The 17644-nt window shown below is 46.3% G+C and overlaps 1 protein-coding gene across 1 annotated transcript; it reads left to right on the forward strand.

Moving 5' to 3' along the window:
- The first annotated feature begins 729 nt into the window (after nucleotides 1-729).
- LOC134007426 (SH3 and cysteine-rich domain-containing protein 2-like) lies at nucleotides 730-17415 on the forward strand. Its single transcript, XM_062446882.1, has 11 exons — nucleotides 730-1646; nucleotides 8515-8872; nucleotides 10428-10522; nucleotides 11387-11471; nucleotides 12462-12577; nucleotides 12931-13000; nucleotides 13134-13231; nucleotides 13330-13418; nucleotides 14505-14556; nucleotides 15108-15245; nucleotides 15421-17415. Exons 1-11 carry the CDS (start codon nucleotides 1563-1565, stop codon nucleotides 15517-15519), a joined length of 1284 nt encoding a protein of 427 aa, XP_062302866.1. The 5' UTR covers nucleotides 730-1562; the 3' UTR covers nucleotides 15520-17415.
- The last annotated feature ends 229 nt before the right edge of the window (nucleotides 17416-17644 follow it).

Below are 17644 nucleotides of genomic sequence, written 5' to 3' on the forward strand. Positions count from 1 at the left end.
AATCGAACTGGCAACCTTCAGATTACTAGCCTGATTCCCTAACCGCTCAGCCACCTGACTCCCGTTCCGCAGCTAGCGCTTGCTTCTGACACTGGAGAAGAAGAGGAACAATTAATGTGAATGTGATTGCAGAGCCTAGCATAACAATAATAAATGTTACAGCTCCCTGGCTCTCTCTATCTCTCTCTATTTGTCACTCTCTCTCTCACACACACACTTGCTCACCCCACCCCCTTCCCCTCCATCTCCCTCCATTAGATATATCTGACTGTGATCGTTCAGTACAAACTTTGACGTGTGCCGCATAAGGTAATGGAATGCATGGAGTGCCTCAGACACCTATAGGATGAACACATACCACTGAGCTGTGATAACTTAATCTGGCACACATAAGCACCCGCACAGACACAGATGGATGAGAGAGAGAGAGAGAGAGAGAGAGAGAGAGAGAGAGAGAGAGAGAGAGAGAGAGAGAGAGAGAGAGAGAGAGAGAGAGAGAGAGAGAGAGAGAGAGAGAGAGAGAGAAAGAGAGAGAGCAAGAGAGCAGAGGGATGGATGGATGGATGATGTCCCTGTCATAATGGAGCATTATTAATGTATGTTTTTATCGGCTGATTGAGTTGGACCCAAGTTGTCATTATCTCCAGACTCCTCTCACCCCCAGCTGTATTTGCGGACCCTCTAATTGAACTGATATGAAAACGCAGAAGGCCTGAAAGCAGCTGCAGCAAGTGGCCTTTTGGAAAAATAACTATATTGGATCGCGAATGTTTTATCCTTGATATTAAGCCATTACTCATGGAACAGTTGAAAGAATGAACTGATAGTGGTTCTATTATGCTCCAATCCTGAGTTTAGAACACATCGAATTTAGCAGAGTTGTAAAAACGTATCCAATCATGATCCACAGACGCACGAGTAGGCGTGACTCATTTTGCGGTTAAATTGAATTCCATGTCAACTGTGACCCAGCCAACGTCCGTCGACGATCACGCGGATCCCAGGATTTGGTGTTGCCTGGCCATTGAAACGGTACAGCGCACAGAACAGGAGGAAACTCGCCAATCGTTTGGAATTTGAAGACTATCTACGTCTATCATTATTATTCTTAGATTCTTATTATAGTTGTAGCCTACACGGAATTAGAATGTTGTTCCTGCGGTTCAAAAGAGTAAACAGTTTTTAGACTTCAGATGTGACGTTCTGTTACGCATCAACAAACTACGCTCTCCAAAAAGATACGCGTTGAACAATGATTAAAAATATAATTGTATCAGTTGGATACCATTTATTCTAAGATATACTTGCTTTCTGGCGGATTTGACTTGTGTCGTAGGCTATACAAACTGGATATAAACCTGTGTCTCGTGGCAAAGATCCTAACTACCCACTGCCTGCGCGCGCCAAAAAGGCTCCCAGAGATTGCAGTCAATTTAAACATTTTCTGTAGAAGTTTCCTAATGGCCAAATTGAGCTTTACCTATCGTCGACTACCATCTTCAAGGATTTAACAGGTGTTCGACACCTTTACCACCGATCGGCGCATCACGAGACATCTGACAATGACGGAAAACAGCGAGATGGAGAGCGAACCGCAGCTTCAGCGCTCGCCGAGTACAATGTCCATCCAGCCGGTAACTTCCAAGGCAAGTAGCTCGAATACGTAGCGGCAACAGAGTACAGGTATTTTCTATTATAACCTTTATGTTAGTACCAAACCTCATGTGATCTGTTCTGCGTTCCAGCCACTGAAAACCACCACCTTTCCTTTTCCTTCTCCAGGTATTGAGAAAGGCTAAAGGCTTTTCACATTTTGTAAATGGGCTATACTCATTTATACTTTGGAATATCCTACCCAAGTTCTATATTGGAACATAAAAATGTCTAGATGCATATGCTAGGGTCGACATAGAAAGTTAAATGTTTTCCCCTCGTTATTGTAGTTGACAGCAGGTGTGCATTATGTATCATCAGTTGGTTGCGTCATTGCTAGTAAAGTCGCTCAGATGAAGTCTGATGTGGCTGAAAAGACTGAGACTGCCTCTATATCGCTCTGTTGATCTGTATCTGTAGCTAAAGTTCTATTTTTCTGTCTGTCTTTAGTTATAACTGAAAACAGCATATAAGGTAAAATAATACTTAATGAGCATTAATCACTCCATATCACACGCCTCCGTTTTTGAAGAAAAAAACTAACCTTTGAAGGTTAGTTTTGAAAATGTAAAAATGTCTGGGTTTGCTTTAACAATAATGTGCCTTTTTAGAGGAAAAAAAAACATTCAGCCATTACTCCATGCAGCAAGCAACACTTACATCAGTCCTACCACTTTCTGAAGTCAGCAGTCTTTAAACCGACTTGGTGTTCATACATTTAAACACACTAACCCTAACCCCGCACACACAGACACACTAACACAGCAGACACTGCAGCATAGGCTGTGAGGTATTCCATGACTCAAATATGACAATCCAGTACAGAATGACATTTTGAAGGCACAAAGTGAACAGTCTGTCTCTCTACGTCATCCCTGGGCCTTTTGTTCTGTGTTCAGAGAGCGCCCGGCGCGTCAGAAGCTGTGATAGGGACAGTCTGCGCCTGCACAGATTGGTATTCTCATGCACTGGGCCATGTCCATCAGGCCACCATTCTGGAGCAACCCACCGTGACTGACAGGGATTACAACAGCTAGTCCGCAAACACAGCTGTCCTTCACTGTGGACTCCCACTGCTTTCCTATCAGGGCGGCAGCTTGAAAGAGATGCTCTTGTCTGGGCTGTGTCCCCCTGAATCTTGGGCCCCTCCAGCTTTTTGATTGGCTCATGCCATCTGAGGGGTTAAGGCAGTGCGGTAATTGCCGTATGGCTCTGTTTAAATGTTTTTAAAATTCAATGCCAAAGCTCTTGGCCCTAAAAGTCACTGATTCACTCAGACCATTGGAGTCTGTTAAAGATCCATTAGAAGAGAATTGCTGCAAATGTCAAACCACAAATACACCCAGGACGTGGGGGGGGTTTGGACCAAATAGAATGGACTTAATTGCTGGACGGGGTCTTGTTGATATTCTATTTCACCCATAAACACACACACACACTCCTATTGCCAGTGAACGCCCATCAGTTCTCTTTCATCCTCTTATCTATCTCCATTTCACTCACGCTATCAATGAATCAGACACGCTCTGTGAAGAGATGGCAGCGGGAGGGACACATTTAGAATGGATCTGATTTTGTCCGTCCGTCCCCCCCCCCAAAAAAAAAATAATAATATAAACTTTCAGCCATTCCAAGATGTTTTCTGTTTGGTAACGATAACAGGGAGATAGGGAGAGAGCGGTTTCATCAGATAACAGAAGCTCCGAATTCCCAACTTGACCAAATGACCAAAATAGAGATGGAGGACAGATAGAGCCCGAGAACCAAGGGATGATGGAGAGCTCTTGAGTGTCTCCGCTGGCACCCAGTGGTGTGCCGTGGCCCAAGTCCAGTCTGGCAGGAGTGTGTTGAGGAAGAGAGATGAGATGCTGCTGAAGCAGACAGAGACAACAATATAACACCCTCTTCAGAGCTGTCCTCAAGCCCATCAACACTCACTCTCTCAGCCTCTTCTAACTAGAGCTGTCCGGGCAGGCTAGCCAAACGCTTCAAACTCAAGGAGTCTTCAGGAGGGTCCAACGGAGACTCGAATGAGTCTGTATTGAGTCCGCTCACACGCACAGAACCACCAGAGCCTCACATCCAGTGTTTTATCTTTGTACAGTAGGGAAGATTGTTCTACCGGGTGCTAGCTGTGGGGTTGTGTCTGCAATAGCCCTCGTGTCTGACTTCCGTTAGAAACAGGGTCACAACACTGACAGAAGTGGAGAGTCGGCAGTAGAGCCCGATAATATCGGTGGGCCGATATTATCGGCCGATATTGGGCATTTTCCAAACTATCGGTATCGGCATTTATAATGGCCAATAAATGAATTTTTGTTCAAAGGACTTTGTTTCATATCTTAAGTTTGTATTTTTATACATTTTATTTATCAGAAACTGCATTAACATATTATTTTTGTGAGGAAATAATAACAGGAGTCAGATGGCTGAGCTTGTTAGGGAATCGGGCTATTAATCAGAAGGTTGCTGGTTCGATTCCCGGCCATGTCAAATGATGTTGTGTCCTTGGGAAGGCACTTAACCCTACTTGCCTCGGGAATGTCCCTGTACTTAGTCGCTCTGGATAAGAACTTCTGCTAAAAGTGACTAAATGTAAACTAAAAATAACTACTGTTAGGGAAATCAGTTTGTTTTGTTACGCATTTCTGGATTTTTAAAATATTTTTTTATATCGGCTGATATCGGATCACCAAATATTTGTATCGGTATCGGCCTTAAAAATCCTTTATCGATCGGGCTCTAGTCGACAGGCAGGCTGATGTGGTATGGCTTGGGATTTGGAGGTGGGACTTTAATTGATGTAACACCTTCCCTGCTGGGGCATTTATTGATGTGACGCCTTGACTCCAGGCACGGACTGGTGGGCTCTGTCCTCAAATAATGTATTTACACAGTTCATTAGGAAGATCCACCAACAAGTGTTCTTTATAGATCGAGTGATTGATGTGACAAACACAATCCACATTTGTGAAACTCCATCCTCCTCTCCAATTTATCTTGGTCTATTTCTCTCTGTGATTGACAGCCAGTGTTGTGCTTGGGGGCTTGTGAGTGAACAGCGACTGCAGGGTTGTAATGGGCAGGTGATGAGCTGTCAGGGTGAAGGTGATGAGGGGTGCCAGGGTGATGAAGAGCGAGAGGGGGGGGGGGTATTGCTGTGGCAGAAAGGGGTGTTGAGCAGTACCGGTCCTAGCACATCTGCCGCCCTAGGCGAAATGTATCAACAGATACGCCTGTAGGAAGGACCTTCCCTGGTGTTGAGGTATGGAAAGACATTTTTACACATCTGGTTTTCTCCCTGCACCTTATGTTTGAGGGTAAGAGAAAGAGTGAGAGAGAATGAGATCAAATGCATCTGACAGTGTGTGCCAATGCATCTCTTATCTCATGTTCAACGTTGGAATTCTGCTGTGCTGCTGCCATGCATAATGAGCAGCTTTAGACTAGCAGTGAAAATATGATGACTTTGAACAACTCCCAAGTCCTCTTTGATTTCCGCACAGAACGATAGAGAACAAAGCGATGCTCACATCACCACCTCTTTCATCCTTTCACCCATTCATCAGGAACTGTGTCAACGAATCTTATTTTTCCTCTCCCAGACTTCAACGCAAACTTGCCCTTGTTTTCTCCAAACTACAAATGAGCCTATAAGGAAACGAAGACAAATCTCGTGAATCTGCATAGGAACCACAGGGATATGCATCATGTGTTGACTAAAGACTGGAATACTGTCACAGGTCTCTGTTGACCTTCTCCTTTGTGTTCCTCCCATTCATCTCCTACTGAGCTGGTTATAAGAGCCTCGTCTTGAAGGATGAAGACCCCGGGGTCAGTTCACACCGTGAGATAGGCCGTAACAATGACTTACAGACCTTGTGAACCATTTCACATTTGACTCAACTCTTCATTTAGCCCATGCAAGTGTATGGCTGTTTGATGTTGAACATAAGCAAGTCATGGTTGATGGCTTGATTGGCCTGTCCTCAGGGACAGTTAGTCAACCTCTGTAGAGAGGTGGCCAGAGCCAGGATGACTAAGCTTAACTGAGAACTGTCTTAACCCTCGTGCTGCCTTCGGGTCACATGACCCAAAGGTTCATAACGAACCATCGTTGTGTTTACCCAATTTTACCCAATACAAAAACAAATACAAATAATTTTCTTTTAACCATTCCAATGTGGGGGGTCTGAGACAGCCCGACAGTTAAAAGAAAATGCTTCACTTTGTTTTTGTATGAGGTAAATTTGTCGCAATACGACGGTGGGTCACAATGACTGATGGGTCTGAATGACCCGAAGATAACACAAGGGTTAATGTACCTGTCTGTGAGTCAGACAGGTGAAGAGTAGAGCTGAGGAGAAGGGAACCCTGGGAGAAAACATATCAAGATGACAAAGCATCACAGCCGTTCGGAGTCGACGCCGTGAGAGACTTGCGTGTTACTGGGGCCACTGATCTAAGTCAGTTCCACCTCCTCGTGTCATGTTTGTATTTTAAACAGCAAAGAGAGAGAGTGTGTGTGCTCACGTGACGAACCTAGACAACCAATCATCATTGGAACAGCCACCTGTTGGCAGTTAGTAGTGCCTATTATCTGCCAATCATCTCTCCTGGGGCCCTTGTTTCTTCAGGTAATGAGCAACACCTCAGTTCTCTCCACAACAGGGAGATCTTGTCGGTAAGGATGTGAAGCACATGTTATTCTTATTGTTCTTCATAGATAGACATGTCCTGGACCCTTGTTGGCTGTTTGTGCTTGTCATCGCTGTACTCAACAGGTATTGGAAATCTCATGGCTGGGTTTAGGATTCAATAGCCATGGCAGCCTACTGCAAGGCCGTAGCCATGGAGTCAACATTGGGGGGGACGAATTACATTTTTAATGATAATTTCGGACAGTGTGCGTGGTGGGGGGGATGTGTCCCAATATATATTATGATTACGGCCTTGGCCTACTGTATGTGGAGACAAGCAGAAATGATCAGGAAAGGGAGAGAACTGTCCCACTGTTAATTCCCTGTGTAGCCGGTGGCATGATTGCTGGTCTAGATGTCATTCTAAACTGCAGGGAAACAATATGTCTCACACGGTTCTAGATCACACAGAGGTTGGATGGTCTGGTAAAGCTTGATTAGCTTAGCCACATAATCAGGAAATGATGGACATGAAATTAGGTGAAATCAGATGACAGGGCTCTGTGTATCGATGACTTTAATCAGAACTTATCTGTATTTGCCTGTCAGAACTGTGGACCTCTCGGCAGACATAAAAGGAGGTTAGGAGGAATTTTTTACTCATGCACAGACGGTTGATTAGATTAGCTGTAATTGAGACATGTGTTCCTGCCTGGCGTGGGCTAGGGCAACTCATTCGCACTTATTGAACAAGCTCTGAGCAAAAACCCAGGACAGACCTCAGAGAACCGCAACAGGTGTGTTGAACCAGCCCATCTCTGCGCATTGCTTTCTCCTCACGCAAAGATTCTCTTTCTCTCTCTTATTGACTCCTACACAAAAACACTCTGTTGCTTTCTCAAACCAACCACACACTTTATGTACCTAGAGTTTTCCTCTCTCGCTCTCACAGTCAGCCGCTAGCATGTAGGCACTGTGTGTGTGTGTGTGGTGTGTGTATGCACAGGGACCATCAGAGCCATATCGATTTGGTGTTTCAGTCCGACTGGGCTGATCCATTTCTCCAGAAGGCCACCCCCTCCCGAGTTCTCTGCTCGTCTGGACCCTTGTTGCATGTTGTCAGACACCTCACCTCAGGGTCATCCAGGACACCTAACCCCAGTGGCTGCTGGTGATGTACCCTTGCATGTCTTACATTTACATTTAGTCATTTAGCAGACGCTCTTATCCAGAGCGACGTACAGTAAGTACAGGGACATTCCCCCGAGGCAAGTAGGGTGAAGTGCCTTGCCCAAGGACGCAACGTCATCTTTTGCACAGCGGGGAATCGAACCGGCAACCTTCTATTTACTAGCCCGATTCCCTAACCGCTCAGCCACCTGACTCCCTATGTCTTCATGCAGATAATCAATAACTGGTGGTGAGCGAGGTTACGGGAGGGAGGGATTTAATCCTTTGTCCTCCTATTAGTCATGAAGTAACAGCTTGGTCAATAGAGATAGTAGACGTACGCAGCCAATCACATTGCAGAAGGGTTATCGTTGCTGTGTAATCCGATGATGCTGCATGGGGTACATGTGTGTTTCCCTGCATACTTGTGTCTGCGTGTGTGTGTGTGTGTGTGTGTGTGATTGAACTCGTGTGTGTGTGTATATGTGTCTGTGTGTATGAATGTCATGGAGCCCAATGGACCAGTTGAGTCAGTGCCAGTGATGTGGTTTGCTGGTGCGTCAACACTGGTGTGACAGTGCCCTCCAGATCAGTAGGACCTGTGACGTTCTCGATCAGATTAGGAGGCTGAGGATAGGGCTGCTGATAGGTGATAGCGCTGTGTAAACTGGTTTACTGCCTTTCATCAATGTTTGGTCTCCCACACAGCCAATGAAAAGGGGGCTTACACACATCTGGGCTCTGTGCTGTCAGGGAGGGGCTTACCATGTTTTACAGCTCGTCCTCTCGTGTCGCCCGCCGTGCTTTCACAAGTCTTGTCTCTCCTCCTGTGAGAGAGCCCTTTCTTTTTCTTAAGTGTTGTTTTCTCCTAAGGTCTTATTACTTGAGATAAGCCTTGGTCAACAGCTTATCCGAGACCGCATCTCTTTCGGGTTGAAGATGCTGGTGTCGATCAATTTCTGTTTCCTCCCATGTGTTTTTTTTCTCCATCTGAATTCTGTTTCCCTCTTCTCCTTTCCTCTCACCCCTCCACCCCTCTCTGTTTCTGCAGCTCCAGCGTCTGAAGCGCTCCCTCTCCTTTAAGACGTTGATGCGCAGTAAGAGCGTGGAGAACTTCTTCCAGCGCTCGTACAGCGACGCCCGTCTCCCCCCGGACTTCCTCAACGACCCCGCGCCCCCCTCTCCACCCCTGTCACATGGTTCCCCACTCACCAACGACCGCTCGCCTTCCATCTCTCCATCCCTCAGCCCCAACCCCTCCCTCTGCTCCCGCTCCCCCTCTCTATGCCCCTCCCCCTCGCTGCCCGCCAAGCCCACTCTCTCACCACGCCCCCAGGTGAACCATTGCTTCCAGGACCACGTGTTTCGCAGGCCAACCAACTGCCAACACTGCAAGCACATGATTGTCGGTAAGATGACATCTGTACCTCGGTCACACTCCACCCTCTGGAGTATCTGCGGCTATTATCAGAAATCCTTTTGTACAGCTTTCTCGGTGAAAGCAATGTAATACTGTTATTACTGAAGGACGAGCAGAGGAAAATAAGAGGAAGTCATTCCGTTGAAAAGGAACAGCCTTGGCCGAGGTCTGCTCTCTGACGTAGAGCGTGTGATTGAATTGGCCAGCTGAGGACCAGTCTGGCCTTTTTATTTCCTTCACTTGATGCGCTGTGTGCACGAGGGTTACTTATAGTGTCGTACTACTTCCCTCTTTGCTTACTTCCTGTCACTGTGATTGATTGCATCGTCTATTCAGCTCCAGGTTTTTTTTGCTCCCCAGCTTGCTTGCGTTTGCATACATCATCGTTTTCCTTCTGCATAGCATCAGCCGATTTCAGCTGTACTCCCAGTTGCCCCCCACTGCCTTCCACCTTCCTCCCCCATCGGGCTCTCCAGAGTCTCATTGTTAAGCTTTGAGTGGAACAGCTCCTTTTAAAACAACACAATTAGTTGAACCATACTGTATGTTCCAACTGGCTTGTGAGCTGTGACAAAAAGAGTTTGCACTTGGAGTATGGGATACCAAAAAGCGTGAATGATTTACTCGGCTAAAGGCTTAACAGAAAGTACTAAACATGCAAATCAAGAGCATCTGGAGTGAATGAGGGGGTTATATGAGTGTCGGATGTTGTAAGGTGTGAAAACAAATATCAAATATCACCTAAAGCAACAACAAAAAAAGGAGACCCAGGGAGGTAAAACAGGTGCTCTCGTTACCCTGAACCTCCGCCCCGCCCACCACAAACCTGCAAAGGTAAACACACTAAATCTGGCAGGTGGAGCGATGGCTGGCTCATTACTTCACATATATTTTTGTCTCTATTGTCATGCACGGGCTTTGCCACAGGCAGGTAAGCACAATACGACTATAAATCTAAAGACTACATGTCTAAATCTCCCAATTGGGATAGATTAAAACAAACTCAAAACAATGACGCCAACCACCGTGAAAGAGGATCTGTTCCAGAGAAATCTGTGAAAAACAAATTAGATAGAAAAAAAGGGGGAAAACACCCCCCCTCCCCCAAAGTTTTAGGGTATTTCATTGAGACAAAGCCTGACGATAAATTGGACATGATGCCAAATCGATTAGATCTGGAAAAGTGTCCAGCTGGTTTCCAGAATTTGCAAAGGTTTTGGGAGGGACGGTCGATTATTCTGCAGTTAGTTGTAACTCTGGCAGACCTGCCAGCTCAGAGTAAGTGGGGCAGAGCTGATCAACGCTCCCTGGGTACAGACACTAGCTTGACGTCAGAGAGGAACCTGCTTTGATTAGAAGCCAACTTGTTTATTAGCTCCTCCTGCCTCCATCTCCCAGGTGTGTAGTTCTGTTTTAACTTGCTCTCTTTCTCTCTCTGACTCTGGACTTCTCCCACTGTCTGTTTGTCTCTCTCTCTTTCTCCTTCTCTCTATCACATCAGTTTTTTAACTGCTGTTTATGTTTCTCTGATTTTCCTCCTCCAGGAAACTCAAAACAAGGCCTTCGCTGTAAAACCTGCAAGATAGGAGCTCATCTGTGGTGTACCTCAGAGTTGTCCCAGCAACCATGCTATGGCAAGGTGTGTCTCTTTTTCGTGTGTGTGTGTGTGTGTGTGTGTGTGTGTGTGTGTGTGTGTGATGGCTGAGTAAGTGCTTATCAAGGTGTTGTCCATGTGTGCAGTAAAGTTGAAGTGCTTTCAGAACCTAGCCACACACAGGACATTGAGTACATGCAGAGATAGTGCTGATGTTGGAGATTGAGTTTCATTAATCAGTGGCTCGAACTCTCTCAGGCAAAGACAGTAAACTGGGTATTTGTCTCCAAGCAGATCCGATCTCTTTGTTTATCCTTTCCAAGAGGGCAAAGGACCATGGCAGACAAAGGCACTCAAGATAACTCCAAATATAAAATAGATGGTTTTGAAATTTTCAAGGTTGGCTGAGAACGTCACACGTTTGAGGGAGGACATTTTTTAAAGAACTAGCAGCATCCACCTTTCATCTACAGTATGGCCCACCCTCCACCCCCTTTCTCCAATATTATGGCTGTACAAAGGACTCATCTCCAAGTCAGTGCAAGAAGAGAAAATCAATAGCGCTGTTGAAAGCATCACTGTGGCTTAATTCACTGTGAAATTCTGTGTGTGTGTCATTGTATGTGAGTTTGTGTGCATCTTAATATGCTCTGTGAAACTGGCTGTCAGAAATTGGAAAATACAGATTATCTAAGCAGATAAACAGTCATGCTTTCAAATATCCCTTTTTTAGTTAACTCATTATTGACTTCCTTGGGTTTCTAAAAAACCTCCCTTCCCTTCCTCTCTCTCCCATCCATTTCTTTTAAAGCAACTCCATGAGGGGCTAGATAAAAGCAGACAGCCAAGCCTATAAACAGGAAATATTGGAAACAGTAAATCGTGACGTCTCTTTTTTTCCTCCGGCAGTCGGGAGCTTTCAAGCGTAACTTCAGTTCGCCAATGCTTATCAACGACCAACTTACAGTTGTCAAGGAGGTCCAGCCTACCCAAGGTAACTGTGTGTGTGTATGTGTGTGTGTGTGTGTGTGTGTGTGTGTGTGTGTGTGTGCAACCTGCCCAAAGAGGGTATACGTGTGCTTACTGACCTTCACCCTGCAGATCCTTAAAAATACAGGTCAATACTTGTCCATCCCACAATCCTCCCTTCCACCACTCATCAGTAGAATCTCAGTTAGGCTGCACCTCTCCTCTGGAGCCCTGCCCTGCCCACATGAGGCCCGCCTCGGTCTGGGTCTCTGCCAGGGGACCAGGCACCATCACCTGTCAGCCACATACTGCACCCTGTCACACAGAAAGACCCATCTGCCCTCGGTTCAGCCCTCGGAGAGAAGGAAAATAGCCTGATTCAAATCCTGATGGAAACTGACAGTGGCTGTACGTGAGAGGAAGCAGCTCCAAGCTCATCAGCTTCTGAATCACCCAGCTATCATACCACACAGACACACAGCTATCATACCACACAGACACCCAGCTATCATACCACACAGACACACAGCTATCATACCACACAGACACACAGCTATCATACCACACAGACACACAGCTATCATACCACACAGACACACAGCTATCATACCACACAGACACACAGCTATCATACCACACAGACACACAGCGGTGGGCTAAAATGAGCCGTCCGCATTTAACTTTGCCTTTTGAATCCTCGAGACCGAATTACTTTCTCTGTGCATCCCATCTGACTTTTTTTTAACCATCACAATTACCCAAGAACTGCTGCATTGCAAATGTCTCCAATAATCTCACAACCTGTGCGAATTGAGTTATTTTTATGAAAAACCCTCTTGCAGGGTTACAGAGGCTCTGCCTACCTTCATGTGTGATTTCTACAGCAGCCTCCTTTAAGATATAAAGTGGGTCACCCTGACATGGCACTGTGTCATTAGAGCTACTTTGTAGTGTACGGTCTCAATTCACTGCCTCTAAGGTGTGTAAGGTGTGTCTGTGTGTGTGTGTGTTTTAGAAGCTGGAAGAGCTTGTTTAGACCCTGTGTATGCCACCCTGCGCTTTGGGACCTCCCTGGCACAGATGAGCCGTTCCAGTTTTGGGAGTGTGTCAGAGTCACCCACCAAAAGCCTGGTAAGATACCCTCTGGTACAGTGGGCACGAGGATGTCAAGGCCTGTTAGACGCAGCACAACACCTAGTCTAATGCACAAGCTTCCTTCACCTGCAGATGACCCCCCCCCCCCATGCCTTGGGGTTTGTTTTTGTTTTATAGGTGTGACTAGTACAGGAGACAGTGTTAGATACAATATATGCTGTTAATATAGCCTGGCACTTTATGAGTGGGAAAAACGGAACCGCACACTTGCTGTGCTGAATAATTGAAAGACCCGGGTTTTTAAGTTTAATACCCAAAGTGCATCTTCTCCTTCTCTGTCATCGTGTTGTGGTGCCATGGTTTGTTTTGTGTTGTGTCTCTTGGACCAGGGGGAGGGAGGGGAGGAGAGGGAGCAGAGACAGAACAGCATGGAGGAGGAGCTATCTCAGGAGGCAGGAGGTAGGAACCATGTCTGTCTGTCTTGGTCTAGGTCTGTGTCTGGATCTGTGTCCGTGTTCATGTCTGTCTGTGTCTGTGTTCATGTCTGTGTTCATGTCTGGGTCTGTGTTGACAGTGGGACCTGATTTCTCAGTTCTATCAGATATTCATCCTCCAGAGGAGGAGAAGGCAGAGCTGGAGGATGGGAGCGGTGTGTCTGTCCATCCTCCTGCCGACGAGAACACTGTCAAGGTACTGTGAAGGCCTTCATCCTTCCTTCTGTCTCCTCCTGTGTTCCGCTCATATAAACAGCCTCTATATTTAGTATGCATTCGTCTGACTCTCTCTAGGTGCCTAAGCGAATCGAGGTTCATTCTATCCACACTTATGTAGCACTCTACAAGTTTCTGCCGCAGGAGCATAATGACCTGGAACTACAGTGAGTGAACCAAGGAGACGACATACTTTCTGTGTGTGTGTGTGTCTGGTGGTGTGTGTTTTTTGTGAGTAGCCTTTTCTTTTTTTTTGTGCATTTGCACGTGTGAAGGATAGAGAGGATGCGAAGGTGGGTGTGCGGCTGTAGGTGTGTGTGTGTGTTTTATTACGCCTGTCATGTCGGGGATGAAGATGTCCGCACCATCTGCAGAGGACGGGGAGGAGAAGACGCCCGTAAGGATGTCTAATTATATACAGAGCGGCCATTACTGTTCCACACAGCTTACGCAACAAATGTGTTCACAGTGGGGGGGGGGGGGGACCGAATAATACAACGAATTTGGGGGATGAAAGGATGAAGAGAAGGGGAAACTCGACAGAGGAGCGAACAGCTTGAGACGGGCGTGGGCACAGAGGGAGGGACAGGAGCCGGGCTGGTGGGGGAGGGAGAGACAAAAGGGATTCTGAACACAGAGTGAGAAGGGGCCAAGATGGGGTGGAGGAGAGGACAGGAAGGAAGACAGGAAGTAGGCAGAGAAGACGGGGATGGTCAAATGAGGACGCCGCCCGTTTCAGGCAGGAGTGGGCGGGGCTGTTCAGGTGTATCACCACAGGGTTCGTTCTCAGCCATCTGCTGTCACCCCTGGGTATTGGCCTGTAGGAGAACGCGTGTATAGTAAGGTGTGTGTGTGGCAGTTCAGTGTTCTGTGGTCATATATCTTGAAGTGTGTGAGAGGAATGGTACTATCATGTAGGGCAGCAGACTCCCCGGAGATTATCATAGTCCACATTCAGAAACTCTTAGACCACATACAGAACTAGTGCAGTGGGGACACAAGCTCAACTCTGTATATAGGACAGATGTGTGTGTGTGTGTGTGTGTGTGTGTGTGTGAGAGAGAGACTGAAAGCAAAGAGTCTTCACGAGCAAGCATCCTCTCTAGGAGAGCCATAACAAATAACACACATACACTTCTGAATATTGGTTGTCTTTGGTGTTTCTGTGGTTTGTTAATGCTGGCTGCTATTTCTGTTATATTTCTATCCTTTCCTCTTTCTGCCCTCCCTCCCTTCCTTCTAATCTCTTCTAGACCTGGTGATCGAGTGCTGGTCACAGATGACTCTAATGAGGAGTGGTGGAAGGTGTGTAATGAATCACTTGTGTATGTGTTTCTGTGGGTGTGTGTGGGTGTGAATGCAGCCTTGTACCTGGGCTTTTGTGTCTCCATAGTGTACGTGTGTAGCCAACACAAACACGGTTGTGAACTGCATAAATGCGTGATGTTTTACCACCTGCCCACCATCTTCCCATAATACACATCTAGGCAGTCAGAGATAAAAGTAGGTAATCGTTTTCTCGGAAAATCACTTAAAGACTTAACGCATAATAAATTGAACTAGCGTTGCGACCTGAAAGAGCTTTTCATTGAGTCTGTAATGAAATGGAAATAATCAGGATGTGCCTCGTCACTCTCAGGAAAGAAAATCGTAGAATCTTTCTATCCAATATCCAACTGCAGCATGGAAATTGTCCATGTAAATCCAGCTGGCCTGGGCCCCAACTTATTTATGTTAATATAACAGACAGTTTTAAACAAACACTTTTCCTCAATGCGATGCCCAACCCCCAACAGGCACGTAATCTGAACTGTCACCATGGTTACAGGATGATGTCTGTGTTGATCTGTGTGCAGGGGAAAAGTGGAGACAGAGTGGGCTTCTTCCCAGCCAACTTTGTCCAAAGGGTGCGGCCAGGAGAGAGGGTGTGGCGCGTCACCCAGGGTGCCCATGGCAACAGGGAGATAGGTCACTTGGCTGTGAAGGAGGATCAGGTGAGCGCCGACCCTTGATCTCGCCTTCCCTTTTCTCCTTGCTTCTCAAGAGGTCATTCCACAATGCCAATCCTATTTTTCCTTCTCCCTCCCTCGCTCTCTCTCTGTCTCTCTCTCTCTCCCTGCCCCCCTCTGCGTCTCCCCCTCTCCCCCCCCCCTGCCTGTCTCCGAGCAGATCTGTGTGGGGAAGAGTGAGGACAGCGAGGGCTTCCTGCGGCTGAGCAGCGGCAAGAAGCGAGGTCTGGTCCCGGCCGAGTCTATCGAGGAGATCTGAGCCTCTGCGTCCTGACCCGCCCTGCGTGTCCAGGAACACACTCACACACCCTGAGAGATGTCAGGGACCCCCGCACTCCTCCACTGGAAATGGACAATGGGAGCTCTCATCACCCTGTGTTTTCCTGCTGTACTTGTGTTTCAGAGTAGATTTAGCTTCTCCTGTGTTCTTCTCCTATAGGTTAGATGATTAGTGTCGGCAGGTATGGAGTCCCACTAATGCTCTCATGATGGACTGTTGGTTTTAAAAGCACGGGCTTAATTACACCGGAGCCAAGGGCTCCATGTCCAGCAGAAGTGACTGATGTGAGGAGTGGTGCAGGGGGTGACACACACTGTAATGTAGGGGTAGGTTGTTGCTAACAGGTTGACTCCCATTGGTCTGTACTTGGCTCCGCCCACACTGGCTCTACTCTGCCATGCTCTCTCTCCTTCGCTCTGGTCTCAGTCCCTCGGGTGAGACTTGGTTTCATCCTAATTTAGACTGGCAGACAACTCTGGCGGCAGCGTGAGGACTGGGAGCTCCAGGACACTGCGGTCAGACTGGAAGGAAGGACACACACTCTCCCCTGACCTCAACACTGACGGATAGACCTTCAGCCCTCAAGCTCTGCACAGTCACCTGAATGAACACTTATACACCCGCTGTGCAGACAGGAATATATGATTCAATGTAGATAATGTACGTTTCAAACTGGCAAATATAAAAGAAATGATCTGTTTTGCTATTTTCACTTTATAGAACCTACAAGGGAATATGACAGTGGTGATGAGTTTATGTATACACGTTTTGGCTGTGTCAGTGGAAAGTCAACAGCAAAAATTGTAGTATAATAACAGGGCTATACTGATAGACTTGAATGATTTGTCAAGATGGCCTGGTAGATTTAGCAGAGAACCACTCAGTGCTGTGGCAGTGCTGGAGTGGGGAGGTGTTGGAATGGTTTTGGCTGGTCTCTGTTGCACCTCAGGAAAACGAACATGTGACAGCCATGTGGAAGACGACGTGGACCGATCCAGTGACAAGTCAGTCCCCTTCGTGGCTTGAGGAGAAGCGAGGGAGAGAGAAGGAAAGACAGGAGAGATGCAGTGTATCTGAAGGGGGGGGTAACTCTAATGTTGGACCATCGTATGTGTGCGTGTGGAACCAAGATGTTTGGCTCATTGGTATTTAATTCACCATGAGATTATGCCACTTTGTCATCACCTCTCTTTTCTGGTGGTCTGTTTGGGTGAAAGAAGCTAGTTTAATTTTGTCGGCATGTGTAAGTGATTATGACTGAATATGGGTTATGAGTCGGTTAGAAATGTTTCAAACTGAACTCACTAACACAGGGATAATAGAGGCCCTTCTAACTATTAAGAAATAACTTAAAATCAAGTTGTTGCCAAACAAAAATATAAAAATGAAGTATATGGTAATTAAACTACAGTGAAGGTCTTGTTTGTTTATATCTAATGTGCATGGTTAATGAGGTAGTGGTTAAGTATCTTCTATCAGTAATAAAAAAAATCTCTGAACAATAACTCACATGATATAGCTAACACACGTTTAGAGGATGAGATATTAACAGTTGAATAAAGTGTTAACTATCAAACCTCATGATGACCTGCTTCTCATGAAAAGACTACAGCTTGTTTTTCTGTCTCACTGATTCTGACTCCGACCGGCAGGGAAACCAGCGAGAGATAGATAACTGAGAGAGATAACTGCAAAACTGGATGGTTAGAGAATGTGTTCATACAGAATCTGTCACCCTCTAACAAGCCTGTATTATTACCTAGTTATGTAGCATCCAATTGTGTACTTGTCTCATAGAAAGGGCCTGGTGTTTATGTGTGAATGTAGCTTTAGTTCCGAGTCACCCAAAGACCCTATGATCAATAAAGGTCTATACCTAACAGCCCTGGGCTATGGAGTCCATGCTTATGTTTCCTGTAACGACAGTTCTATTCTTGGTCACAGCTGAGTCTGGTGAATATGAAGAGCAAAATGATGTGTTTACACATCAATGCGTCATCAATGCGTCATCAAATTGTGTGTGTGAGAGAGAGAGAAATAGAGGGTAAGGTAGAGAAATAGATAGAGAGAAATAGAGGGTAAGGGAGAGAGAGAGAGAGAGAAA

Source organism: Osmerus eperlanus, chromosome 2 (genome assembly GCF_963692335.1).
Source record: "Osmerus eperlanus chromosome 2, fOsmEpe2.1, whole genome shotgun sequence".
NCBI lineage: Eukaryota > Metazoa > Chordata > Actinopteri > Osmeriformes > Osmeridae > Osmerus > Osmerus eperlanus.

Coding starts and splice junctions, on each gene's coding strand:
- LOC134007426 (XM_062446882.1), top strand. CDS start 1,563: ATGACGGAAAACAGCGAGATGGAGAGCGAACCGCAGCTTCAGCGCTCG. Junction 11,472..12,461: donor GGAGGTCCAGCCTACCCAAG/GTAACTGTGTGT, acceptor TGTGTGTTTTAG/AAGCTGGAAGAGCTTGTTTA. Junction 12,578..12,930: donor AGTCACCCACCAAAAGCCTG/GTAAGATACCCT, acceptor CTCTTGGACCAG/GGGGAGGGAGGGGAGGAGAG.